Source organism: Myotis daubentonii, chromosome 10 (genome assembly GCF_963259705.1).
Source record: "Myotis daubentonii chromosome 10, mMyoDau2.1, whole genome shotgun sequence".
In the NCBI taxonomy this organism is placed as follows: Eukaryota; Metazoa; Chordata; class Mammalia; order Chiroptera; family Vespertilionidae; genus Myotis; species Myotis daubentonii.
In genome coordinates this window covers 85494093-85521485 of record NC_081849.1, presented here as the reverse complement: position 1 = coordinate 85521485, position 27393 = coordinate 85494093, and the positions used below count along the sequence as shown (strand labels likewise).

Genomic DNA, 27393 nt, shown 5'->3' with positions numbered 1-27393 from the left:
CCTGTATTCCATCCCCAAGAACTGCTATCAAGGCAGAAGCAAATGCAGTCTGGCAGGATGAGATTTTTCATCTAAAACAAATCTCATAGATATGAGATGGTAAAAATAGCAGTGGGGAAATGATAGGGACATAAATAGAATACTGGGACCAGCTATAAGTTTAAGAAATATTAATCATGCTCTGTTAACCGTGATTGTTTCATTCTGATTAAAGAGGGCACATTCTAATCTGGCTGGGCGTTGCACTTCATTACCTGGGAGCTCACCTGGAAGTACGGCCCCTCCTCCCCATCCCAGAGCTGCCTATTATCATGCAAAGATTAACAACCTTGTTGCAGAAACCAGAGCTAACAGCCCTTTGCATACTCCCAGCCTTTGCATACCCGCAGGCCTTTGCAAATCTCCAGCCTACATTACCTGTGAACTGCTCATTTGGCATACCTTTTGCCTACTTCCCCATGAAGTGCAACTCCCAGCCAGATTAGAATGTGCCCTCTTTAATCAGAATGAAACAATCACAGTAATCTTCATCCTTCTACCCAATATAAGCAGCTGGTTTATGGTGGGGGCAGAGCAGATTTTTGTGGATGACCTGCTGCTCTCCCATACTGTCAGCAGTACTGGAATAAATGCTCATATATGATTCAACCCTGTCTCTGCTTTATTGGCTCAAGTAATGACAGGCAGTGCAGACCCACTGATTGCCCAGTTGCAATAATATGAAGTAACATGTTTATTCAACTATTTCGTTAATTTAATTTCTAGTTAAATTATCATAGAGGGAAAAATAAGGGAAATGTACAGAATTTGTGCTGCTGTGAAGACATATTGACAAATGACTGAGCACATCACCCCGTGCCTCTCCGGGTCATGGCAATGGTCTCCGGGCTCCGTGCAGTTGGCAGTGCTAGGACAAGGCCGGGATGAAGTACTGGAGGGACACGTCCTCGTGGAGCAGGTCAAAGTGCACCATCTTGTGACTCACGATATCTGGGGACAGAAAACACCCATCACTATGGAGCCTCTGCGCACAGGGCTGCTCCCTGAATCCAGGACCCACTGAAGGCGACGTCTGCTCCAGGAACGCCCAGCCCCCACAGGGATGGTCTGCGAAGGCAAGGTCAGGCACCGCCAGGTACAGGGCAAACTTCATGCAGAGGCACAAAGCAGATGGAGCGCCCCAGACGAGGAGTGATGGCAGAGCGAGAGGACCCAGCAGCCAGGACCCATGACCACAAGACGTGGAAGACAGAAGCGCTTCCAAGCAAAGTAAGTCTCCTCTCAGGGACTGTGATGTCAGCGGCAAGGAGACAAGTGAGCCCTTCCTCAGGTACAGGGAGTGAGCGTGTGCTCAGGTACAGGGAGTGAGCGTGTGCTCAGGTACAGGGAGTGAGCGTGTGCTCAGGTACAGGGAGTGAGCGTGTGCTCAGGTACAGGGAGTGAGCGTGTGCTCAGGTACAGGGAGTGAGCGTGTGCTCAGGGAGGGAAGGAGTGTGTGCTCAGGTACAGGGAGTGAGCGTGTGCTCAGGGAGGGAAGGAGCGTGTGCTCAGGTACAGGGAGTGAGCGTGTGCTCAGGTACAGGGAGTGAGCGTGTGCTCAGGTACAGGGAGTGAGCGTGTGCTCAGGGAGGGAAGGAGTGTGTGCTCAGGTACAGGGAGTGAGCGTGTGCTCAGGTACAGGGAGTGAGCGTGTGCTCAGGTACAGGGAGTGAGCGTGTGCTCAGGTACAGGGAGTGAGCGTGTGCTCAGGTACAGGGAGTGAGCGTGTGCTCAGGTACAGGGAGTGAGCGTGTGCTCAGGTACAGGGAGTGAGCGTGTGCTCAGGTACAGGGAGTGAGCGTGTGCTCAGGTACAGGGAGTGAGCGTGTGCTCAGGGAGGGAAGGAGCGTGTGCTCAGGTACAGGGAAGGAGCGTGTGCTCAGGTACAGGGAGTGAGCGTGTGCTCAGGGAGGGAAGGAGCTTGTGCTCAGGTACAGGGAGTGAGCGTGTGCTCAGGTACAGGGAAGGAGTGTGTGCTCAGGTACAGGGAGTGAGCGTGTGCTCAGGTAGGGAGTGAGCGTGTGCTCAGGTACAGGGAGTGAGCGTGTGCTCAGGTACAGGGAGTGAGCGTGTGCTCAGGGAGGGAGTGAGCGTGTGCTCAGGTACAGGGAGTGAGCGTGCTGCTCAGGTACAGGGAGTGAGCGTGCTGCTCAGGTACAGGGAGTGAGCGTGTGCTCAGGTACAGGGAGTGAGCGTGCTGCTCAGGTACAGGGAGTGAGCGTGCTGCTCAGGTACAGGGAGTGAGCGTGTGCTCAGGGAGGGAAGGAGCGTGCTGCTCAGGTACAGGGAGTGAGCGTGCTGCTCAGGTACAGGGAGTGAGCGTGCTGCTCAGGTACAGGGAGTGAGCGTGCTGCTCAGGTACAGGGAGTGAGCGTGTGCTCAGGTACAGGGAGTGAGCGTGTGCTCAGGTACAGGGAGTGAGCGTGTGCTCAGGTACAGGGAGTGAGCGTGCTGCTCAGGTACAGGGAGTGAGCGTGCTGCTCAGGTACAGGGAGTGAGCGTGTGCTCAGGGAGGGAAGGAGCGTGCTGCTCAGGTAGGGAAGGAGCGTGTGTTCAGGTAGGGAAGGAGCGTGCTGCTCAGGTACAGGGAGTGAGCGTGCTGCTCAGGTACAGGGAGTGAGCGTGCTGCTCAGGTACAGGGAGTGAGCGTGCTGCTCAGGTACAGGGAGTGAGCGTGCTGCTCAGGTACAGGGAGTGAGCGTGTGCTCAGGGAGGGAAGGAGCGTGCTGCTCAGGTAGGGAAGGAGCGTGTGTTCAGGTAGGGAAGGAGCGTGCTGCTCAGGTACAGGGAGTGAGCGTGCTGCTCAGGTACAGGGAGTGAGCGTGTGCTCAGGGAGGGAAGGAGCGTGCTGCTCAGGTACAGGGAGTGAGCGTGTGCTCAGGTAGGGAAGGAGCGTGTGTTCAGGTAGGGAAGGAGCGTGCTGCTCAGGTACAGGGAGTGAGCGTGCTGCTCAGGTAGGGAAGGAGCGTGCTGCTCAGGTACAGGGAGTGAGCGTGTGCTCAGGTAGGGAGTGAGCGTGTGCTCAGGTAGAGAAGGAGCTTGTGCTCAGGTACAGGGAAGGAGCGTGCTGCTGAGGCAGGTGTGCTGCTGAGGACGGGCCGACCAGAGCCAAGGGAGGGGTCAAGAGGACACAGATGTCAGCTTGAGACACAGGAAGAAACCTAGGCATCGTGAGGGGAACCTAAATCCAAGCCAGGTGGTGTCAGGGCTGCGCACATGTCAAGCCAGGTGGTGTCAGGGCTGTGCACATGTCAGCTCAGGTTAACAGGACGGTCAGCGCATTCTCCCGCAGCCCCTCTGGGTGCAGAGACCATGCCTGACGCCCGGTGAGACAGCACAGCCCCACCTCTGTTACCCTGAACCCAGGGAAATCCCAATCATCTGCCGGCCCTGGAAAATCAGAGGCCACGTGACCCAGCCACCATGCATTACGAGATCACAAACCAGCTGAGAGACCACAAGTGACTCAAGCGTGTGAAATGTGAAAACAATCACAGGCACACTCACTGCAGATGCCCCTTGTGGGATTCACTTGTTGTCCAGCCAGAAACTGCAGGAACTTCCTGATGTCCACCTGCACCTCCGCCATCTGCTCTGGGCTGCGGTCCTCAGACTCGTTTTCAGAGGCTAAAATGACAGGAACAGCTAGATGTAAAAGCAGACTGTTTGCTTAAATAAATGAGCTGTGTTACCCTGATGTTAGCATACTGGACAAATAGTGTGAGATGGAGATAGGGCCCTTTGTTAAGCAAAAACTTATTAAATCCTGACTCTGAAATACTGTCAATTTCCAGGAAATCTTCATTTCCAGGGCCTTGAAACATGACCCAATCTCCCCCTTTAGGTCAAAGGAGACGGCATCCCTTAGTACACGCGTATAGTTAATGCTTCGTACGCTTATGGACGGCTAATCAAGGCCTCTCATTCCAGAGCGGAAAGAGTCCTTTCAACTACGGAAAGCATCAAGGTAAGAAAACCCTCTTTCTTGTTCATTAAAACGAACACAATGAGGCAGACCAGAAGAAGTCCTCTCCCTCAGCATTACCAAAGCTTTGACCACATGGGCCTCATCTCCCCACAGCACCCTCCACTGTGAAGGCCCAGCCCCAGAGCGATGCTAAAATGTGCACAGCAACCTTGGGGTGAGACACACCAATTCTGAAAGTGGAAGGGCCCAGCTTAACTGTTTGGGACACAGGCGTGACTGAAAGGGTTTTAGGTCACTAGCAAACGCATTCCCCAGGTCCTTGGCCTCTCCCCCTCCACCCGCCCCACCCACACTGTGACTGCAGCACAGGCCTCCAATCCATCCACCAGCCGTGCTCACCACTCACTGAACTGACTCCGTGGCCTATCACCTCGCAGGAGACAGGCAATCTGCTCACCTGAGTAAAGTCTGCATTTGCTCATCTAGTCCTCTAAGTGTTAGAGACCCAAGGAGGAGGAAAGGAGAAACGTCATCTACCTTCCAGCTGTGCTCCAGGTGGGAACTTGCCATCTTTAGTTGCAGAAACAGGGATTTAAGAGTGGGGATGGCGCCACGTTTCCAGACCGAGCCCACCCTCCAGCCAGGCACACTCATGCCCAGGAGGCCCATCTCTCCACACCACTGTCCCTCCCAGCAGCACGTAAGCCAGCCTGTCGCCTGTCTCCCCAAGCATAAAACAGTCTCCCGAATTTCACCCTCTTCCCGTTCACTCAGAGGCCTCAGTAGGGTGTGAAACAACTTTTCAGAAGCAAAACACAATCTACCAGAAAACCTACCTGATGGCGGATTCCCAAGATCTTTAAAATGAGTTGTAACGCACACTAGTTCCGACTCTATTTTCAGGTTCAAGTCTCCATTGAGATTTGCTTCAATAATCTGCAAGTGGAGTATTTCACAAAGTCTTAAAAAAGAAAAGGAAAGCAAAAAAAAAAAAATAAAGTAAAAAATACACCACAAACATCAGCTTCCATACCAGGTGACGAGGGAGCCTACAAACCCCCAGCTCCCTCCTGACAGCACCAGGACCCGCATGGCATGGCAACAGAGAGAGGACAGGGCCTCGGAACACCCTGCAGGGAGGAGCCCTCAGAGCAGAGACCTCGGCAGGGACAGGTGAACAGGTAGAGGCTGGTGGGCGAGGCCTGGGAGGCTAGCCTGCTGGCTCGGCCCTGCACAGGGAATCACGGGTCCTTAGACGGCTGCCCTGCCTCCCTCAGGCTTGGAAGCTCTCCCGAGGCCCCCAGGGCATCCCCAGAGGAAGCTCCCAGGCTGACGACAGCCCGACGGTAGGCAGGCACGGGAGCACATGTCAGCGCAGCTCTCACTGCTTCGCCCGAAGCCAACTGTCAATTAAATGAGCTATGAGACTAAGCAATGAAAGAAAACTACTCTTAACTGGACACAACTGTAGAGATGAAATGGCCCATTAACCTTTTCCAGGTTTCAGAAAACCTCTGCAATTCCAAAGAGCTCTAAAAGCCAACCTCCACTCCAGGACCGGCCAGCACGCGAATGGCCCACTGAGTGCAGTCCCACAGGGGGTGGATGCTGAGACAGTTCCCTTTCCCAGGAGCCAGCAGGTGGGCAGGGTCCTGAGACACCAGCAGGGAACTTACCAGGCAACACCGAGCGGCTCAGAGGAGGGTCGGAAGGACCCCTGGCAATGGGAGAAGTCTGGGAGCTAAGTGCTTTCCAGGGCGATATGGGGCGACAGAACCGGGAAAGAGCTGGCACTAGGGGAAGGGTGCACCTTGAGGGTGGTCCTGCAGGGAGGGTGTGGCCATGTGACAAGGACGAGGACTGGCAGAGGGTGAAAATCAAAAGTTTATGCTTCATCAGGTGGGCAGTGGTTTTTAAAAGCTTCAAGGACATATGACAGGTGCTTGGTTGAGTAGAGGAAGAATTCAGGAGAACCAGCTGACACTGAGGCTCCTCCACACAGTGCCCGCTGCCCCGCGGTGCCATGTCCCGCGGTACAATGGGCCGCCACAAAGACAGACAGAACAGCCACGCGCCATCTACTTGGCATGAGAGTGCTTAGAGTGAGACGTTGTGGCCTGGGCTCACGGGACACTCAACTCACTGCCAAAACCAGCACCTCATAAAACACAGACGTTAGCAGATGTGCGATGTCTTTCCTAGCGTAAGGGAGGGAAGCCAGAGCGGCTGAGCGTGTTGAATCTACTGTGAGTACAAATGCAGGCAGGAGGCCAGTGTGAGCACTCTCCCCAGGGAGCCCCTGGAGACACTCGGGCAGGGTCCCCAGGGCACCTGGGAAGCTGTAGCTCTCAACCGCCGCAATGAGGGGACCCCACACGCTCAGTGCCAGGGCACCCACACCTCGGGCAGGCGTGCCGCCCACAGCAAACACTTCAGAGCTCTTTGCTAAAGAAGTTGTGACTTACAAGCTGATTGCTGATATTTTTCATTTTTTCCACAACGCTCTTCATCGTCTTCAAGACCGGCAGATAAATGCTCACCTACAGGCCCAATGAGAAAACCAGAGCATGAGAATGTCCGAATAGCAAGTGCCGGCAGGTGCCCGCTCACTACCTGGGTTTGGAATGCGTGGAAGCGTAAAAGCTCCAGAATCCTGGGTTTTTAAACTGTCTGAATAAAGTTCTTTTTAAAATATGAAAATAAAAACTATCAGAGTTTCACTAGCTCACTCCTGCCTCTGGTTACCGCGGCGACCGGTCCCTGTGGCACTTCTGGTCCCAGGACCCGCCTTCGGCTAGAGGCCTTCATGCACCCGGGGACACGGCGGTCCTCTGAGGGATCCCCAAGACTCAGGCCTTTCCACCCAAAAACGCGAGGAGGGGAAGTGCCTGCACCAGCGTCAGAGGGTTCCCACTGTCCTGGTGCCCTGCTGCTGCCCAGGAGGGGCCTCTAGAATTCCCTCTCCATCCTCCTCCTTCCGTCAGTGTGAGCGGGAGGCAAAGGAGCCCGGGCCTCACCATAGTCCCTGCCCTGGGACCAGTCAGCGGAGCGGAAGGGCCGCCCTGCTGGCTGTCACCGGCCGGACATCGCTCCTCACCGACATGGCAGCGTCCCTCTGTGACCCACACCGGTGCCTGCGGCCACCACCCGGCAGGAACGCCAAGGGCTTCCAGGGCAGGCTAGTTGCACGGCCGTCCCTGGGCGGACATTCCCTCTCTGCCAGCATTCCTGCCACGCCGGCTGACTGAGGGTCTTTACGGGAACAGCCCGGCACAGGCCCGTTCCTCCTGGAGCAGCCTTTAAAAAGGGAGTATGCTTCCCAACAAGCAGACGCAAAGCCCGTGCTGACACCGGGGAGTTAAATGACGCCACTGGACCCGGGGGAGCGACGGGGCTGCCATCACTCACATCAGCGTCTGGGACTGTGGGCTCCTGCAGGTTCCTCCACAGCTTCCTGGGAATGACCTTCACGGGGATGTCGTGGGTCACCATGCGGCTGCTGCTGGACACAGACACCTGCGAGGAACCCGCGGCCTGAGGGGCGGAGAAGCCCGCCGGCCACGCCGCTGGGGGCTCTCCGTTCCCCCGGAGCCATCGCCATCGCACGCACGGTGGGCAGGTCACGGGGCACCTGCCTGCGGCCCCCCTGCTGCGGCCACTGCCCAGGGGCCCTCCTCACCAGCTCTATGGACACCGTCAGGCAGGGGAAGTGCTTGTTGGTCAGCTTGACCTTCAAGGCCCGGGCGTTCTGCGCGGTTTTCAGGGCGCGGGAGAGGTTCTCGGCCGCGAGCTCCACGTAGATGGCGTTGTTGTCCTCGGAGACGCCTTCCATCTGGAACTCGCTGAAGAAGTTCTCCTGGGGGCGGCGCGGGGTCAGGGGCCGGTGCGCTCGGCCCTCAGCCCGGGGAGGGAGGCGGAGGCGGAGGCGGGAGGGCGGCTCACCTGGGGCAGCTCGCACCACATGCTGACGCCGCCGCCCGCGGGGTCGGCCAGGATGAAGTTGAGCGCCTGCGGGCAGATGCGCAGGGTGCAGGTGCGGGCGAGCTTGGCCACCATGCAGCTGACGCCTGCGGGGGGCGCGGGTCACGTGTGGGTCCCTGTGCGGGGCCTGGAGGCCGGCGCGGGCCAGGCGCACGCGGGTGGGGTGAGGACACCGAGGCTCCCAGGGCAGCAGCTCGGCCCCCAAGAACCGCCTGTGCCAGGTTAGGGCCGCCCCCGGACCAGTCCGGCCCCAAACCAGCTGGGGCCCCACTGCCCACGGCTGCCCCCAGCCCCGCCCCCTCATCCCCGCCCCGCCCCCCCAGCCCCGCCCCCCCCTCAGCCCTCAGCGCCAGCCCCGCCCCCTCAGCCCCGCCCCGCCCCCTCAGCGCCTCAGCGCCAGCCCCGCGCCCCAGACCCTCAGCCCCAGCCCCTCAGCTCAGCGCCCCAGCCCCTCAGCCCCAGCCCCTCAGCTCAGCGCCCCAGCCCCTCAGCCCCAGCCCCTCAGCTCAGCGCCCCAGCCCCTCAGCCCCAGCCCCTCAGCTCAGCGCCCCAGGCCCTCAGCCCCAGACCCTCAGCTCCGCGCCCCAGACCCTCAGCTCCGCGCCCCAGACCCTCAGCCCCAGCCCCTCAGCTCCGCGCCCCCAGCCCCTCAGCCCCAGACCCTCAGCCCCAGACCCTCAGCTCCGCGCCCCCAGCCCCTCAGCCCCAGACCCTCAGCTCCGCGCCCCCAGCCCCTCAGCTCAGCGCCCCAGCCCCTCAGCCCCAGCCCCTCAGCCACCAGCCCCTCAGCCCCGCGCCTCTCAGCTCCAGGGAAGCCCTCCGCGCGCCCCTCCGCCGTCGGCCCGCCCTCCCCTCGCTCCCTCCCCTCGCTCCCTCCACACCCCCGGGCGGCCGCCACCCGCTCACGCGTGAAGTGGTTGAGACAGGCTGCGTCCGCAATCTTGGCGCGAAACTTCATGGCGGGACACGACCCGCCAGGGAGACCTGTGGCAGCGGACTGGAGTCCCGCCCTCAGAGTCCCGCCCTCAACTTCCGGCCCTCAGCGTCCCTTCCTCAGAGTCCCGCTCTCGGCATCCGGCCGGAAACGCCGGCCCGCGCCCCTTGGTTCCGCCCTTGGTGGGGAGGCGGCGGCTCCGCTTTAGAATGCGGGATCCTCAGACCCAGGTGTGAGAAGGGGTTCTAGGGTTAAAGAACGTTAACACCGACGGCCACTTGTTTTTTTAACTATATTTTTACTGATTTCAGAGAGAAGGGAGGCGGAGAAACATCAATGATGAGAATCATGGATGGGCCGCCTCCTGCAGCCCCCGACCGGGGATGGAGCCCGCAACCCGGACCGGTGCCCTGAGCCAGAATGCAACCCTGACCTCCTGGTTCCTAGGCCGACGCTCAACCACTGAGCCATACCAGCCGGGCCTATTGCCACTTTTATTAAAATATCAAAAAAACAGTGGTTCATTTGTAAAGGATTAAATAAAATGCTCAGATGCATGCATCTGCTGCAGGGCAGGCAGCTTTAGACCCCACTCAGCCCTGTAGCCACCCTGGATTATGGTTTAAAATTTAAAATTTTAAGGGTGGTAAACACAGGATTTTAAAGAACAGTGACATTAAGTGATAATTCTGCAATTTGTCTCATGATTAATTTCACTGGATCCTGTTAAAATTCTTACAGCATCAATAATAGAAATGATGTAGACTTTAAAAAGTAAAACAAGCCCCAGCTGGTTGGCTTACTCGCAGTGGTTCTCAACCTGTGGGTCGCAACCCTTTCACAGGGGTCGCCTAAGACCATCGGAAAACACATATATAACTACATATTGTTTTTGTGATTAATCACTATGCTTTAATGATGTTCAATTTGTAACAATGAAATTGGGGGTCACCACAACATGAGGAACTGTATTAAAGGGCCGTGGCATTAGGAAGGTTGAGAACCACTGGCTTAGAGGATGGAACATTGGCCTGTGGACTGAAGGGTTCGATTCCGGTCAAGGGCACGAACCTTAGTTGCAGGCTCATCCCCAGCCGTGGTTGGGGCGCATGTGAGAGGCAACCAATCGATGTGTCCCTCTCACATTGCAATGTTTCTCTCTGTCTCTCCCCCTTCCTTCCACTCTCTAAAATTCTGTGGAAAAAAATCAAAATAAAATTCAATGGAAAAGTATCCTCGGTTGAGGATTAACCAAAAAAAAAAAAAAAAAAAAAGACCGTGAAATAATACATCTTCTTCTAGACAAATTCATTTGTTAATGTTCCAACAACATGGTTCATCCTCAAAAGCGAAACCATCACCAGGAGATTGAAACCACTTTCACAGTTTTTATTAGTAAAATTCATTCACTTTTTACGGGCAAGTGTGAACCCTCTATTCGATTTCCACACGTGCAGAAGGTCTAAGGGAGAAGAACACGAGTATTCCGGACCCGTGGTCGTGGCCGTGGGCACCAGACCCTCTAGCCGTGGCCCCCGGGGTGGCCGTGGACCCGGAATCTGTACAAACACGTGTACTTCGGATGGCCCCAGTTGCTGAGGATTCTAAGTTTCACACACAATAAGGGCTCAGACACTTCATGCTGAAAAAAAAGAAGAGAGAAAATTAATGGCTTATCAAGAAACCCATCTCAAAGGGTCCTAAGGAATTCGGTTGTAATGGGCAAGGAACTCTTTCCTGCCTTACGTGTAATCACACAGACTCTAACGCAGTGGTTCTCAACCTTCCTAATGCCGTGACCCTTTAATACAGTTCCTCATGTTGTGGTGACCCCCGATTTCATTGTTACAAATTGAACATAATTAAAGCATAGTGATTAATCACAAAAACAGTATGTAGTTATATATGTGTTTTCCGATGGTCTTAGGCGACCCCTGTGAAAGGGTCGTTCGGCCCACAGGTTGAGAACCACTGCTCTAATGGATGAGAAGTGAGCCACTATGAATAAAAAGCTCCTAAGAGGACAAACGCAGGGCGAGGAGAAGATAAGGTGGCCTGGACAGCCACGGGCTCCCACTGCCATGGGCACTGCCACTGCCACACCCCACAGAGCTGCCTGCTGGCCACCCCACGGTGGGAGGGAGACACACAGATACTCAATCAAATATGAAACTCCACAGATACATTCATTTCTAACATTGCTTCTTCCCCATTGGCTGAGCAGTGTCCTAAAACCCTTGTTTTAATAGTGGGAGGTGCCCTCTCCATTTCACTACTCCCTGTGGCTGATGAGAAGCAATGAGATTTTATTTCACACTAGAGGCCTGGTGCACAGAATTCATGCACCAGGGGCAGGGGTTCCCTCAGGCCGGCCTGTGCCCTCTCTCAGTCTGGGACCCCTTGGGGGATGTCCACCTGCCAGCTTAGGCCCGATCCCCAGCAGTTAGACATCTCTCTCGCAGTCTAGGGCTCTCGCAGTCTGGAACCCCTTCCTCCTTACTGCCCGCCTGCAGCGGAGGTGGGAGGGGCTCCCACCACCACCACCGCTGCGCTCGCCAGCTGTGAGCCTGGCTTCTGGCTGAGCGGTGTTCCCCCAGTGGGAGCACACTGACCACCAGGGGGAAGCTCCCGCCTTGAGCATCTGCCCCTGGTGGCCAGTGCACATCATAGCGACCATTGTTCCACTGTTTGGTCAATTTGCATACTAGGGTTTTATTATATAGGATGATGCCTTAACAACTTCAGGAGGGGTTACATGTTAACAGCTGCTATTTTTCTTTCTTTTTTAAAATATATTTTATTGAAATCAGAGAGGAAGGGAGAAGGAAAGAGAGAGATAGACACATCCATGATGAGAGAGAATCTTGGATTGGCTGCCTCCTGAACGCCTCGCACTAGGGATCTAGCCCACAACTCGGGCATGTGTCCTGACCAGGAATCAGACCATGACCTCCTGGTCCAGAGGTCATCGCTCAACCACTGAGCCTTGCCGGCCAGCATAACAGCTGGTGTTTTTTCCCATTGAGTGAGGAAGAGAAGTTTACCTGCCTTATCTGCTATCAAGTATTTATTCTCTCTCCCTCTGACTTCCTTTTTGCCTCCAACACATCACACAGAAGGTGAGACAGTGACTATCTAACCTAATAGCTTCAAGGGAACCAAACAGGGAAGGGAAGGGCTGAGCAGGTGACTATACATCTATCATCTATCTCTATCTATCTATCTATGAGACCCTAATGCACACCCCCACACCCCTCCCAGGGACAGAGCCACACGCAGCCTATTCCGGGCGCTCGTTACCTGCAGCTCAAATGTTTGCACGGTGGTTCCTGTTTTGTTATACACAAACCGACCGAGGGAAATCTCTTCTCCTTCACACTCTTTCGAGATGCCCTGTGAGGAAAGTGACAGAAAGGAGGCTGCAAGGAGTGGATTCTCCATCAAAGTCAACGGGGCAGCTGTGTGGTCAAGTGGCGCCCATTCTCCAGGTGCCTTGGGGTGCCAGGTGCCAGCAGCACTGTGCAAATAGCCAAACACGTGGAATCAGCTCAAAGGTCTATCAAATGGTGAATGGATAAGTAAAATGCAACTTAAAAAGCAAAATATTGGCACGTTATATAACATAGGTGAACCTTGAAAACGCGGTACCAAGTGAAAGAAGCCATTCACAAGAGACCACACAGGTGATTCCATTTATATGACGCGTCCAGAAGGCCGGTCTATGGAGACACAGTAGATTGGTGACTGCCCAGGGCTGGGGGACGGAGGGAGTGGGTGGTGGGAGGTGGCAGCTAAGAGGTACAGGGTTCCTTTGTGGAACAACAAAAGTATGGTCAAATGGATGATGGTGATGGATACAGAGATCTGTGCATATACCAAAGCCACTGACGTGTACATTTTAAATGGATGAATGACGTGCGTGTGAATTATGTCTCCGTAATTAAGACACAAACAATGAGGCTGGGAAGCCATGGAAGGGAGCTGCTCATTTCCCATCGGAGAACCTCAGTAGACAATAACCAAACCCGAAAAGTCAAGAAATTAGTAAAAGCAAATAGGAAGGCGGCAGGAACCTAAATCATTATTTTCAGCTAAAACAGTTCAAGTGGAAGCTTCCCGAGAGTAAAAGTCGGGGCAGAAGTGGGACAAGGACAAACCGTGTTTTGTTATAAACACGTGGAAATGTCGATGTTTTCATTCTACATGTCTGAGGCTGATGGAGTAAAATTAGGTGCTAGCCATCACCTGGTCCGACCCGCTCGCTGTGTAGACAGCAAAGTGGAGCCTGGGAAACGCGGGACTTGGTCCCGGTGATACAAACGGTCCGCTGCACAGCTCAGACCCAGCTCCTCCTTCCTGGCCCACCGCCCTCTCCCCTACCCTCTCTGAACAGAGATTCAGGGGGATTCTCACGTGGACAGAAAACTCCTTGGGGGCGCTGGAGATGCTTCCCGAGGGAGACACCCTCTCGGAGATGTGCTCCATGGTCACCGAGGTGGGGACGATCTTGCCGGCGAGCTTGATCAGGGCGTGGCCCTGAGAACCTGGGAAGGCCCAGCACCTTCCAGGGTGAACATCCGGCTGGAAAGCAGACAGAGCTCATCTCTTACCTGGTTACAGAAATCCACCCACAATGTTGGCCAGCTGGTCGCTACTGACCACAGGTCTCGCTTACGCCTACACTCTAAAGCAGCAGTCGCCAACCAGTGGTGCGCGGACTGCTGGTGGTCCCTGAGGTCCAAAGGTTGGCGACCACAGTTCTAAAGGCCCTGCCTGGGATGCGTGTCAAACAGGAGAACTTCAGACACCTGTAGGGTTGGTTGTCCTTCCAGCTCACGTTCTGCTTATATCTGTTAGAGCCTTTTGTTATGTGAGAATCTTTTCTTTCAGTGTTCGAACTGGACTAGAAGCTACTAGAAGGCAGTTAGTTGGTATGAGTGGTGATGGGGTGCTGGGAGTGCTGAGGGTGGAGAAGGTATTGATGGTGGTGGTAGTGATCACTGTGATGGCAATGGAGGTGATGGTGATCATGGTAATGGAGGTGATGGTGGTTATGGAGGTGATGACGGTAGTGGTGGTGGTGAATGTGGTGGTGGTGATGGTGATGGTGATGGTGATGGTGATGGTGGTGGTGGTGATGGTGATGGAGAGGGTGGTGGTGATGATGGTGATGGAGAGGGTGGTGGTGATGATGGTGATGGTGATGGTGGTGGAGAGGGTGGTGGTAGTGATGGTGATGGTGATGGTGGTGATGGAGAAGGTGGTGGTGATGATGGTAATGGTGATGGTGATGGAGAGGGTGGTGGTAGTGATGGTGATGAGGGTGGCGGTGGTGTTGAGGGTGGTGGTGAGGGTGGTGGTGGTGGTAAGGGTGGTAGTGGTGGCGGTGGTGGTGATGGAGATGTTAATGGTGGTGATAGTGAGAATGGTGCCGGTCCTGGTGTTCAGGGAAGATGTACCATTTCCTAGCTCTAGACCAGTGGTTCTCAACCTTGGCTGCACATTAGAACCACCTGGGAATCTTTTTAAAATCCTGATTTCTGGGCCTCATCCTCCGGGAATTCTGTTTCTTTGTCACTCATGTTGTGGCCCCACCCCATAACAAAGAAACAGAATTTCCGGAGGATGAGGCCCAGAAGTCAGGATTTTAAAAAGATTCCCAGGTGGTTCTGATGTGCAGCCGAGGTTGAGAACCACTGGTCTAGACTGTCTCTGGGATGAGATTCACAGGTTTGCCTGAAGGTGTCTAGAAATTGGAAACCAACTTCAGGTGTGTAGGCTCGAGTAGGCGAGCTCTGCCACCTGTTGCTGTCTATGCCTTTCGAAGTGAAGTTCGTGGGCATTTTATCTGGAACTTTCCCCTGTTGTATTGGACTTGCTAACAATGTGCTGGCTGAAAGCATGTGGCTCAGCACAGGCGCTCGGGGCACGGACCCCCAACACCTGTGAGCTGGGACGGAACGTGCTGATGGAAAGGGGGCCACGGAGCCACGTAAAGGTGCGGACTGTGTCTGTCCTGTGTGAGACGTTCATCATCTAATTTACCGACCTTCAAATAATACATTAGTAATTAATCAATCACAGTTTTCTGACCATAAAACAAGGACGAACTCCTGTGACCTGACGACTATGAATATTCGAGGAGGTAGGTTCAGGTCCTGTGACACGTTCAGAGTTGCTCCCATTTTAGACATTAATGTCTTAAGGATGACAATATGGACAAAACTCTAAGCTAGAAACAGGCTGCTCGCCGTCTGGCTCTCACCTGGAGGATGCTCTCTGGGGGCATTTCGTAATTTAAGAACCCGATCCCGTGCCAGTACAGCTTTGCTTTGTCGCTTTTATAACTTTCCGAGGTCCCAGCTTCGACGATGGAGGCCCCTAAAATGACCACATAGTTTTTCAAGTAAAAAGTTAAAAAAACCCAAAACGGCTTGTGTGGGTTTCACTGATGTTGTTGGAAAGTGAGGACTGGGCCGTGTGTGCCGAGCAGTTGCACGGCATTTTGGAAACGCTGTTGTGATCAAACACGGACCCTGAGGCCACCGCTTTAGAGTCTGGACTGTGGTGGGCGGCTGTTCCCAGAGGCACAGGGACCCCTTTCAACCGCTCACGTGATGGGAGGCTTTAGGCCTAAGTATTTGATGTTTGGTTTTTTTGTTTTTTTTTTTTAACATATATTTTATTGATTTTTTACAGAGAGGAAGGGAGAGAGATAGAGAGTCAGAAACATCGATGAGAGAGAAACATCGATCAGCTGCCTCCTGTACATCTCCCACTGGGGATGTGCCCGCAACCCAGGTACACGCCCCTGACCGGAATCGAACCTGGGACCTTTCAGTCCGCAGGCCGACGCTCTATCCACTGAGCCAAACCGGTTTCGGCATATGTTGTTTTTTTTTTAATAACTGTTGTGAATAGTACTGTTTTTCTTCTTTTTAAAAATATTTTTTACTGTTGCTAGTATTACAGTATCGCCCATCCCCGCCTTTACCCCCTTCCTCCCAATAGTACTGTTTTAATTTTTTCTTTTTCCAATCTTTTATGACTAACATCTGAGAACTGTATATATAGAATTTAACTTAACCTTACTGATTAGTTCTAGATTTTTTTGGTGATTTTAGTGCAAAAGTGTAAAGGGTTCTACTGCCAGTGACGTGAACCTAATGGCTGCCCCTGAGGCGCTGGGAACCCAGCTTTCTCTGCGGCCTTTTCCACGCTAACGAAGAGACCCCACGTTTGCTCTGAGATTTGCACCAACTCCGAGCAAACAACAACCATTTCTATTCTCCTTTTCTGTTTGGATGTGTTCATTCCTCTCCCTCCCACATGACCAGATAGATACATGTTCTCCTAATAAGGAAATATAGAGAGTCCTGCTGGTGCGGCTCAGTGGTTGAGCGTCGGCCTATGAACCAGGAGGTCAGGGTTTGATTCCCGGTCAGGGCACATGCCCAGGTTGTGGGCTCAACATCCAGTAGGGGGTGTGCAGGAGGCAGCTGATCCATGATTCTCTCGCATCATTGATGTTTCTCTCTCTCCCCCTCTCCCTTCCTCTTGGAAAAAAAATAACAAAATATTAAAAAAGAAAGAAAGAAACAGAGAGAAACATACAGAACAGAGACACTATTGAAGCGTTTCCCTCCTCACTCACCTGCCGACTTCAGGGCATAATCCGCCCTCTGGACTTGGTCTTCTCTCAGCTTCTTAAGCACATAGTTTACCAAGTTCGACATTTCCTGCACAAATTTAAAAACAGTGTTCTGTTAAGTCCCTGCCGACTGCTGAAGTCTGGACCGTGCGCGCTGTGCCTGCGGACCCCAGGCCCCTCACCTGCAGAACAGTGATAATAATAATGAGAGTGTTTACCAGCCGCAGGCGGGCGGGCCCTGCAGTCTCACCTGCACAGCTGGGGGGGGGGGGGGTGGGGCTCAGCGCGTCCCAGGGAGCTGAGCTGTGCTCCCTCCCTCCCCGCCCCAGGTCACAGAGCACGTCAGACCTCTGGCCCCTCCAAAGCCCTCATGACCACCCAGCGAGATGGCACTGCCTGTGCGACCTGTTGGGGCCCCTCCTTTACCGCTGTCTCTGCCCGCTAACGAAGACTGGAACGCTCTATAGCCATCTAGGAGGTACGTTAGTGACAGAAAGTGCGTGGTTGCTCATGTTAGAAATTCACTCACCTGGTCCGTGACCTCCGCCTGGCTCTGGGCCTCCATGGGGCCGCCGGGGCTCCCGCTGTAATTGTGCAGACCCGCCCGCGTGTCTCTCAGCAACGCCTTCAGGACGTCGATTTGTTCCATTAAAAGTAGAATGTCACGCAAGTTGCTTTCCAAAGTCTGGCTCTCCTTCCTGTGAATGGAGATCCCCAACCACCATGTGAGAAGAGGGAGAGGCGGGCGTCCGGTGGGGGCTGGGCTCCGGGGCAAAGAGCAGAAAGATAACCCTGAGGGCAGGGAGCCCAGGGGGCACCGCATCTCAGCACTCCTGGGGAGGCAGTCCTGAGGGCGCGAGGGCCTGGGGAGCTCCGAGCAGGGAGTGGGCTCGGCCAACCTCACGGTTCCTGTCTCTCTGGAGCCCTGTTGCCCTGGCCTGAGGCTGGCGATGTGCCCACACCCACCCCTCCCACCGACAGGAGCACCGGCCTGGAGTGTGGCACAGAGCAGCCTGGGGGGTCTCGGACCAGCCTCAGGCGAGGGGTGGAGGAAGGCCCAGCCCGGGGCCAGATTTTCCCTTAGCCAAGGGGCTCTGCTACCTTTACCGTCTGAAAATTCCTGGTCATGTCAAGCCCATAGGTATTTCTCTTGTGGAGAAAAGGTAAGCACAAATCTCCTATTACTTTTCCAATTTGTAGGACAACGCATGTTCCCAATTTGGAAAATGCGAAACCTTTGGAGAGATAAGCACTGTGGCACTTTAGTGCGTGTGCAAGTTTCATTCGATGCAACAGAACGGAGACCATCGTTACAATTTTGTGTCCCAGGCACCTCCCCAATCATTGTCTGTTTCAGATATTCCCGCGGCTCCCTGGGGCTGGGTGGGCTGTCACTCATTCCCCCACCGCCGGGTTCCTTATCTTTCCACTGTCTGAATCGTAAATGATACTGAAGGCACCTCCGTTGTTAAACAATTATCTATAGACGCAGAAATGACGATCGTTTTCTGATTTTACAAAAACACGTCCGTATTGGGAGCCACGGTGGCCAGGCCACGCGTCCGAGCGCCTCACTCACTTGAAGAGTTCCCGCTGATCCTTGGGCATCCGACGTTGCGCCTGGAAAAAGAAAGCATCTGAATCCCGCCTGTTCCTCCCAAACCCCAGGTACCGCTCTTGTTGTCGGTCGGTTGGTTGGTTAATCCTCACCCGAGGATATTTTTTCCATTGATTGTTAGAGAGAGTGGGAGGCAGAGAGGGGGAGAGGGAGAGAAACATCGATGTGAGAGAGAGACATCGATTGGTTGCCTCCCACTCAGGCCTGACTGGAGCCTGGGAATCAAACCCGCAACCCTGCGCTCCACTACTGAGCCACACTGGCCAGACCCGATACCTCAAGTTAAACCAGATCACTTCTGGGGAATCTAGCCGTGGCAGGGCTGCCCCCGGGGAAATGACGGCTGCTCCAGGCGGGGTTTCGCTGCCAACCAATGCCCTGCTGGCAGCAAGTGCTTTGTGATCACCGGTCCTCAGCTCCTCGCTGGCCGTGACCATGATGATTTGCTGGCTGAGGCCGCGCCCTGTGTGACAGCAGGCTGTGTCCTCCACATATGCTGCCCACAGCTCAGAACGCGGGCCGGGCTCTGAACGTCTGGTGTGAATTTCGGGTCCAGAGCGGACAGCGTGCCGCGCTCGCACGCGTGGCATCCCCCAGTCGTCCTGAGCCGGCCTCCTAACCCACACGGGCGTTTAGTGGTCTTCTCATTAAGGGGTCACTTTGAGGTCAGTGAGCAGGCACTCCCTGCGCGTCCAGCCCTCCGGTGCCACGCTGTCACCGTCCGGTAGCCGTGGCACACGGGGAGGTGGAAGCCGGCTGTGGAAGCGGCATGAAGTCACGGTGATGCCGGCTCAAGGGTCACCTGGAGACGGTGACTGTTCTCTTAGGAACTGATCCCAAGTGGACAATCAAGGATGGTGGAAAGACTGAGCCCAGTGGCGTTTATGTTTATAATGTTGGAAAATTGCGAACAATCCAACGTGTGGAAGTCTGTGTTGAACGCATTGTTTCTGTTTGTATTTGTAATCCCCACACGAGGGGATTTTTCCCATTGGCTTTTAGAGACAGTGGGAGGGAGGGGGTGAGGGGGAGAGCGACAGCGACACGAGAGACACACATCTACTGGTTGCTTACTGCAGGCACCCCAACAGGGCCAGGGATTGAACCTGTAACCCAGGTACTTGACCTTGACAGGGAATCGAACCCATGACCCACCAGTGTGCAGGCCAATACTCTCACCATTGAGCAACACTAGTCAGAGCTGAGTACATGATTTATGGTGTTATTAGTCAGCCATAAAACGCTGTTATGCATCGTTGAAGAGACTATAGAAAGAGCCACCATCAGCCTCTGGGCGGGTTGGGGGAGGAGGGCGGGCACAGAGCTCAGGAGTGAAGGCCAGAGGGACCCCTCCTCCTGAGAGCCACTGGCCTGGGGGGAACCACGGAACAGACTCTGGTCCCGCTTTATCTCCGCGAGATGCCACGTGCAAACACGGAGGACCTCGCACCTACACTCGCCCTGTAGCAATCCAGCCTCAGTGAGCGACTCCCATGAGCTCGCCAGCATCACCTGGTAGCTGGAGAGCCGGGAGCCGTATTCCGCGATCACGGTGTAGAGCCGCCGGGGCTTCTGGGCGGAGTGTCCTCCCGGCCACACGTGGCTCCGGAACCCTGTGCGGGAAGACGGGTCGGTGGGGAGTGTGCCGGGAACACGGGCGCGGCGCTTTACACGCACCAGCAGGGCTCTCTCCGCTCGGAGGAGCGCAGACCCTTGGGTGACGGACAACACAAGGTGCTGGAAACCTGGTCCTCCCTCCCAGTCAGCCAAGAGGACCAGGATCGACGCTCTGGGAATTCTGAAGTCAAATCCAAACGCCAAGCGCACCCAGGGCTGAGGGAAAGGGCAGGCCCTGTCGGGGGGATGACGGCCTTTCTGCTCGCCTGCCCGCCTCCTCCCACAGCCATGGGGAGGCGGGGCCCTGGGTTCAGCTGCTGGTGTCAGCAGGCGACACTGACCTTGTTCTGTTTTGTTTTAAATATATTTTGATTGATGTCAGAGAGGAAGGGAGAGGGAGAGAGAGAGAGAACCATCAATGATGAGAGAGAATCATGGATGGGCTGCCTCCTGCACGCCCCACACTGGGGATCGTGCCCGCACCCCAGGCACGTGCCCTGACAGGGAATCGAACCCTGACCTCCTGGGTCACAGGTCGACACTCAACCACTGAGCCACACCGGCCGGGCCAGACCTTGTTCTTAAACGGCGGTGACTGAGCTGGGAGCTGGCAGCGCCCCCTGGCCAGCTGGTTAGAGCTGGCCTTTGGTTTCCCCGCTCCCTGGGGCCAGAATGGCTTTCTGGGAGGCCGCAGTGTCTGTTGAAAGATTTCGAGTCATAAACTGGCTATGCCCACCCGGGCAGGGGACAGAGAATGAGGGAGCGGCAGACAGACAGGAAAGCTTGGAGGGAGGAGGCAGAGGGCGTGAGAAGGAAAAGGGGTGCCATGCGCATGCTCAGAGAAGGCCCCAGAGACCCCTGTGCTTGCAGTCCCAGCAAACAGCACCTCGAGTGCTGCCCAGTTATCGGGTGGCATTTCCTGGCAGTAACTGGGCGGAAGCCTTGGTTTCCATGGGCACCCTATCTTCCCGTGGTCCATAAATTGAAGAGCAATTTCCCAGTGTATGGGGGTGGGGGTGGGGTGCGGATGAAGTGGGGGTGGAGGTGGGGGGGTGCGATACAGACACTCAGAAAACTGCTCGCTGATTATTCAAGGCCATTTTGTCCAAAATCCTGTGATGAGTGATAGTCTTTGCTGAGTCACTCAGAGTTAGAAAAGGTCAATGGTATGTGTCTGCAATAAAAATGTCAAGTTTTAATGTTAAGGCAATTTCTGTTTTTAAACCATGATCTTAAGAGAAAAAAAAGTGCTTTCTAAGTTTTCAATAAAGAAGTCTGCTTTGCCCTAGCCCAGTGGTTCTCAACCTTCCTGATGCCGCGACCCATTAATACAGTTCCTCATGTTGTGACCCAACCATAAAATTATTTTCGTTGCTACTTCATAACTGTAATTTTGCTACTGTTATGAATCGTAATGTAATTATATATGTGTTTTCTGATGGTCTTAGGCGACCCCTGTGAAAGGGTCGTTCGACCCCCAAAGGGGTCGCGACCCACAGGTTGAGAACCGCTGCCCTAGCCGGTTTGGCTCAGTGGATAGAGCGTTGGCCTGCAGATTGAAGGGTCTCGGGTTCAATTCCCGTCAAGGGCACATACCTGGGTTGCGGGATCGATCCCCAGTAGGGGGCGTGCAGGAGGTAGCCGATCAATGATTCTCTCTCATCATTGATGTTTCTCTCTCCCTTCCTCTCCGAAACTGATAAAGATATATATATAAAGAAAAGAAAAGAAAAAACCCCTGCTTTCACAATTAGAAATAATTTTAAAAAAAAGCTTCAGGCGTGTGCAGCCGCTTCCGGCGATTTCCGTGTCATTTCCGCGGTCCTCCTGCCGTGGTCTCCTTACCCAGACGCGCGGAAGGGGCCTGAGGACCGTGGCTTAGGGCGGCTTACCGAGGAGGAGGAGAGTCAGTGCCAGCACCACACTCAGGACAACCGTCCACGGCCGTGTCAGCCTGGAGAGAATAAACACAACGGGAGGAATTCCCCAGGGTCCCCCGGACGCGTCCATCCGAACCCTCCCCCAAGTCAGCAGAGGCGCTTGTGGGGCTGCCTTTGTGAATTAATGCCTGATCCACTGTCTTTGGAATTGAGAGAAAATCCTTTCCAGGATGGTATCCAATGGCACCATATCCACCAAGATTCATGAAGTTTCTTTTTTTTAAAAAAATTTTTTTTATCGATTTTAGAGAGGAAAGAGAGGGAGAGAGAGAATGAAACATCCATGATGAGAGAGAATCACTGATCAGCTGCCTCCTGCACGCCCCACACTGGGGATCAAGCCCACAACCTGGGCCTGTGCCCTGACAGGGAATAGAACCGTGACCTCCTGGCTCATAGGTCAACGCTCAACCACTGAGCCACCGGGGCTGGGCCCAGGCTCACTAAGTTTCAGCGTAAACCCTGGTGCAGGCCGAGCCTTGCAAAGCCACCTGTGCCTGGCCCCACCTGGGGGACTCGGCCTCCCTCCCTGGGTGGGGACTCCCACACTTGCTCTCACAGCAACTTGGTAGCACTCCCTCCTCTTACTTCATGGGCGCTTCTGGCAGGGGCTTCGTGCGTGTGTGGGGGGGCCAGAGAGGGAAGATTACTTTGGCCTTCCCAGCAGCAGCACAGCGCAGGCAGGGAGAGGGGCTGGGGGGGGGGGAGGCACAGGGCCTCCCTGCTGCCTGCCGGCAGGTGGTTGCACACCTGTTCTAAGGAGACGAACCACAGCTGTGGGCTCAAGCTGTGGCCTTTACCACGGTGCGGTAGGTCCCCCGCAGGGGCGTGGGAAAGAAGCCCCCACGTCGGAGTCCCCGCTGAGCCCCGCAGACCGCGGGCCGCGCACGGTGAGGGGTGAGGAGGCGGCGTGTGAGCGGTCAGAGGCCCTCTCAGCAGTCTTGCTTCCTGTCGGTCTCGGTGTGCGGCACAGCGGTTAGAAAACCACCGCTTCAGAGCAGCCCCTGCTGCTCTCCCCACCGGCCACACCGTCACCTCATGCGGGGACCATTCCCCCCACCGGCCACACCATCACCTCAGACCGGGGACCGTGCCCCCAACCGGCCACACCGTCACCTCGTGCGGGGACCGTGCCCCCCACCGGCCACACCGTCACCTCGTGCCGGGACCGTGCCCTGGGCTGCAGGTGCGTCTCAGCTCTCCTGCCTCCCCCGGTGTCCTGCTTCATCCCTCCGCCTTCTCGTGCAGCCCCACCCGCTCCCTCTGACAGCTTCCGTCTGTGCTGCCTGTGAGTCTGTTTCTAGTCTGTTCACAAGGCGCTGGTCCTGCTCTTGTGCTGAGTGACATAGCCAGTCAGCGAAGGAGAAGGGGTTCCTTCTCTTAAGCAGGGGCTTCTCCTCCGTGGCCCCCGTCCCAGCCGCCGGATTCACCCGGACGTCTGGCCTAGGCCAGTGGTCGGCAAACTCATGAGTCCACAGAGCCAAATAGCAACAGGACAACGATTGGAATTTCTTCTGAGAGCCACATTTTTTAAACTTAAACTATAGGTAGGTACACTGTTATTAACTTAATCAGGGTGCTCCCAAGGCTTAGGAAGAGCCACACTCGAGGGGCCAAAGAGCCGCAGTTTGCCGGCCACGGGGACTCAAGGCCGCCACAGGGGTCTGTGGTCCCGAGGAGCTGTGAGAGCAAACGGAAAAGGAGAAAAGCTCCTACTGGGCTTCTGTCCAGGAGCGCCGATCCGACGGGACGCGTTCTGCAAAGCGACGCACCTGCTGCGGGCGGCAGGGCCCTCGCGCCCCTGGACCAAAGCCTGGACGCTGTCGCTGCCGCTGCCGCTGCCGCTGCTGCTGGCCTCTCCCGCCAGGTCCTGCGCGGGCTCCGGCCTCCCGCTCATCCCGGGACCGGCGGCCGGCAGGAGGAGCGTCCACCTGCTTCCCGTCTTTACCGCGTGGAAGCCAGGAGGCTGGGCATGGCGGCCGGGCTGGCTCGCTGTCTTGCTTCGCAGTGTTTCTCCGCCGAGGGGGAAACCGGAGTGAGCGGTCTGAGTGCCGGGCCCTCTGTTGTGTCACCCTCTGTGATGCGTCACAATGGCTGCCAGGGTGCAGGCCTCTCTCCTCTCTGTCACGCCCCGATGCCCTTGACGGGGGCTTATAGCAACACCTGCCCACCCTGCCACGGACTGTGAAGGCCCCAGAACCTAATGGGGTACAAGGGTGAAAGAAAAATAGGATTTTTATCATTTTTCTTCCTGCCCAGCCAGGGTGGCTCAGTGGTTGAGCGTTGACTATGAACCAGGAGGTCACAGTTCAAATCCCAGTCAGGGCACAGGCTGATCCATGATTCTCTCTCATCATTGATGTTTCTCTCTCTCCCCCTTTCCCTTCCTCTCTGAAATCTATAAAAATATATTAACAATCTTATATAATAAAGAGGTAATATGCAAATTAACCATCACACCCTCACAAGATGGCTGTCTATGACCAGGCCAGCAGGGAGTTAGTGAGGGACGACCAAATGACTGAACAGCAGGCTGTGTGGGGTGACCAGGCCAGCAGGGGGGCAGTTGGAGGTGACCAGGATGGCAGGGGGGCAGTAACAGGTGACCAGGCTGGCAGGGAGGGCAGTTGGAGGTGACCAGGCCAGTGGGGGGCTACAATTGGGGGCAACCAGGCTGGCCGGGGGGGGGGGGCGGGCAGTTAGGAGCGACCAGGACAACAGGGAGGGGGCAGTTGGGGGCAACCTGGCCAATACACAGAGACAGTGAGGGGTGATCAGGCTGGTGTAGGGGGCAGTTAGAGGCGACCAGGCAGGCAGGCAGGCAGGTGAGCGATTAGGAGCCAGCAGTCCAGGATTGTGAGAGGGATGTCCGACTACTGGTTTAGGCCCGATCCCCAGGTTACAGGTTCAATTTCCCAGTCAGGTCATACCTAGATTGTGGGTTTGATCTCTGGTCGAGGTGCATGAGGAGGCAACCTATTGATGCTTCTCACATTGATGGTTCTCTGTCCCCAGGATCAGGCCTAAACCGGCAGTTGTACATCCCCCAAGGGGTCCTGGATTGGAGAGGGTGCAGGCTGGGCTGAGGGGAACCCTCCTGCCCGTGCATGAATTTTGTGCACCAGGCCTCTAGTAAGAAATGAAAAAACTCCGTCTGGAAACCATTTGCTTCCTGGTGAGCACCATCTTCCCGTGGTGGGGTCCTCAGCAGCCTGGGGTGTCGGGTGGCAGGCTGGCTCCGAGGGGGGGGTCTCCCACTTTCACTGCCACTCCTGCCCCTCGTGTTTATCGGCTCCCGTGGCTCCCGGGCCTCTTACATTTCCTGTACATAAAGAAACCCCGCCCGCTCTGGGCCTCATTTTCCCAATGAGGCTGAAAACCGAAAAGGCTACATGATACTGACACCCATAACCATTTCTCCAAAGGGGAGCTTGTCCTTCAGTTACGATCGATTACCTTCGAAGAGAAAACACCGCGCTTCCAAGCCCCTTGGGTCTGTGAGAGCCGGGTCTACGGAGTGGGGCTTGGTGGTTGAGTGTTGACCTCAAACCAGGAGGTCAGGGTTTGATTCCCGGTCAGGGCACATGCTTGGGTTGCGGGCTCCGTGCCCAGTGGGGGAAGGAGTGTGCCTGGGTGATGGCCTCTCGGCTGCTTGGGGTGGGCGTGTGTCACGGGGTGAGCAGAGCAGAAAGTGACGGTGCGTCCTGGGGGTTTACATAAATCTGAGTCCGTCAACAACGGGGCAAAGGAGAGAGACCAGGCCGCAGGGCGGGTCGAGGGCTCTGAAAAATCGAAATTTTACTCAAAAACATTTTTTCTCTCAAAATAGTCACAAACAGGAGACATCCACATAAGATCTACTTACAATAACGTCTCTGTAGATCAACATCTTGTAGCCGTATCAGATATTCTAAAATATACACAATATCTATAGACATCTACCTGTAGGTAGGCGTATAAGACATTTCTATTTATAATATATTTTATCAAAGCATCTATAACTAAAACTGAATAAAATTGTGCACAAAGTGAGGTCAGACATGAGGAGACGTTGGGTCCTTCTAAACGCGGAGAAGTGTTACATGACAGAAGGACCACCTGTGGCAAATGCAGGCAATGAAGACACAGAGCTGTTCTCATTCTAAACAGGTGGTTCTCGCTCCCCTGCCCGTTGGCCCGGCACCTTCCCTGGAGTCCAGAGCGGTGGTTCTCAACCTAGGCTGCACATTAGAATCACCTGGGAATCTTTTTAAAATACCGGTTTCTGGGCCTCATCCTCCAGAAATTCTGTTTCTTTGTTACTCATGTTGTGGCCCCCCCCCCCGCCCCCCCCCCACCGGCCCCAACAAAGAAACAGAACTTCTGGAGGATGAGGCCCAGAAATCAGGATTTTAAAAAGATTCCCAGGTGATTCTAAGGTGCAGCCCAGGTTGAGAACCACTGGGTGTGATCTGGCATCTGCAAACGGTGGGAGTTTCAGTCATACCCCAAAGGTCAAAACTTCCGGAGCGCTCTTCATTATGACTCAGAAATCGACTTTGATTAGTAAGGGGGTGTCCGCGTGGCTACACTCTGGCTCTCCTATGAACCCCGTTCAGAAATAGAAAGAGAGACTGTAGCCAGGGGCTCCAGTTCCTGCGATCAACTATTTGTAAAGACCTTCTCTGGAGGGCACAGTCCCTGTGGAGGATGCTGTGACTTGTGCAAAAGAAAGCTCTGTTATTTCGGCGACGGCCTAACTGCCTCTACACACAGCAGGACAAGCAGTGGGCGTTGCAATGGGAAGTGCTGACTGCCCACACGAGGGGCCAGCCGTAGACCCTGAGAATTCATCGCAATATTGTGGGAGAGCTGCGTGGACACGGAGCTGTGGCTAGTTCCCGCCACGAGGCACCTTCTCATCGCCGGCTCCTAGGCCCCTGCCTTCTGCTGGACCGCCAGGCTTTCCCTGTTCTGTAAAAGCAACACCTGGTCTCACTAAAGTTGCCAAATGAGCGCCCTTAACATGTGTTGATTTCAGAAACATTTTCAGCACGACCAAAGCTCCGTGCTCCTCCCACAGCTCCCATAGCTCCCCTGGTCTGGCCACAGCCGGTCAACCCTGGTCCTCGCTCAGTGTCCATCCGGGGCGGCGGGGAGCTCGCTCTCCAGGAACAAAACCGCAGGGGCCTGGCGGCCGCTCAGACACCCTGAGCCCTGTGCAGAGAGGATGTCCGGCCCGGGGAGCAGGCGGCATGCCCCGTCCTCTCCCTGTGCGGACCCCCAGTCCGGGGAGCAGGAGGCATGCCCCGTCCTCTCCCTGTGCGGACCCCCAGTCCGGGGAGCAGAAGGCATGCCCCGCCCTCCACCTGTGCGGACCCCCAGTCCGGGGGACAGGAGGCATGCCCCGTCCTCTCCCTGTGCGGACCCCCAGTCCGGGGAGCAGGAGGCATGCCCTGCCCTCCACCTGTGCGGACCCCAAGTCCAGTCCTACCAAACTTTCTCAACTCACAGACCAGAAAGAGTCCTGAAAAATCCAGGTTCGAGAAAAGGCGCGTCCAGGATAAGGTCACGGCTGGTGCACAGTCTGATGCTGAGGGTCTGTATTCGTCCTCTTCTTTAAGTGCACTAAGTAAACGAGCGTTTTCGGGGACCGCTTTGGGGGAACTCGGGGTGGGGCAGGTGGGGGGGAGGAGGACGCGGAGA

The 27393-nt window shown here is 55.3% G+C and overlaps 2 protein-coding genes and 1 long non-coding RNA gene across 7 annotated transcripts; 1 reads left to right on the top strand and 2 right to left on the bottom strand.

The window, feature by feature from the left end:
• Positions 1-720: 720 nt before the first annotated feature.
• Positions 721-9008, bottom strand: HUS1 (HUS1 checkpoint clamp component). Of its 5 annotated transcripts, XM_059655952.1 has the most exons (9): positions 8855-9008; positions 7910-8034; positions 7647-7823; positions 7376-7483; positions 6433-6507; positions 5778-5827; positions 4804-4928; positions 3547-3666; positions 721-990 (listed from the first exon to the last, which is right to left on the bottom strand). In XM_059655952.1, the coding sequence occupies exons 1-9, from the start codon at positions 8904-8906 to the stop codon at positions 908-910; spliced, it is 915 nt and encodes a 304-aa protein (XP_059511935.1). In that variant the 5' UTR covers positions 8907-9008; the 3' UTR covers positions 721-907. The 5 variants fall into 5 exon arrangements, 3 of the variants coding, with proteins under 3 accessions (XP_059511935.1, XP_059511936.1, XP_059511937.1); XM_059655953.1 differs by lacking the exon at positions 5778-5827 and having other exon boundaries at positions 4804-4903; XR_009447438.1 differs by lacking the exon at positions 721-990 and having other exon boundaries at positions 5644-5827.
• Positions 1199-3538, top strand: LOC132211218 (uncharacterized). Its single transcript, XR_009447440.1, has 3 exons — positions 1199-1330; positions 3089-3270; positions 3308-3538. It is a non-coding gene; the product is annotated as an uncharacterized LOC132211218 (long non-coding RNA).
• Positions 9009-10256: 1248 nt separating the features above from the next.
• On the bottom strand, positions 10257-27359 carry SUN3 (Sad1 and UNC84 domain containing 3). Its single transcript, XM_059656186.1, has 11 exons — positions 27204-27359; positions 23481-23908; positions 21661-21722; positions 19664-19764; positions 18113-18153; positions 17063-17231; positions 16537-16621; positions 15148-15263; positions 13296-13463; positions 12183-12275; positions 10257-10524 (listed from the first exon to the last, which is right to left on the bottom strand). The coding sequence occupies exons 2-11, from the start codon at positions 23603-23605 to the stop codon at positions 10405-10407; spliced, it is 1080 nt and encodes a 359-aa protein (XP_059512169.1). The 5' UTR covers positions 23606-23908; positions 27204-27359; the 3' UTR covers positions 10257-10404.
• Between the last annotated feature and the right edge of the window lie 34 nt (positions 27360-27393).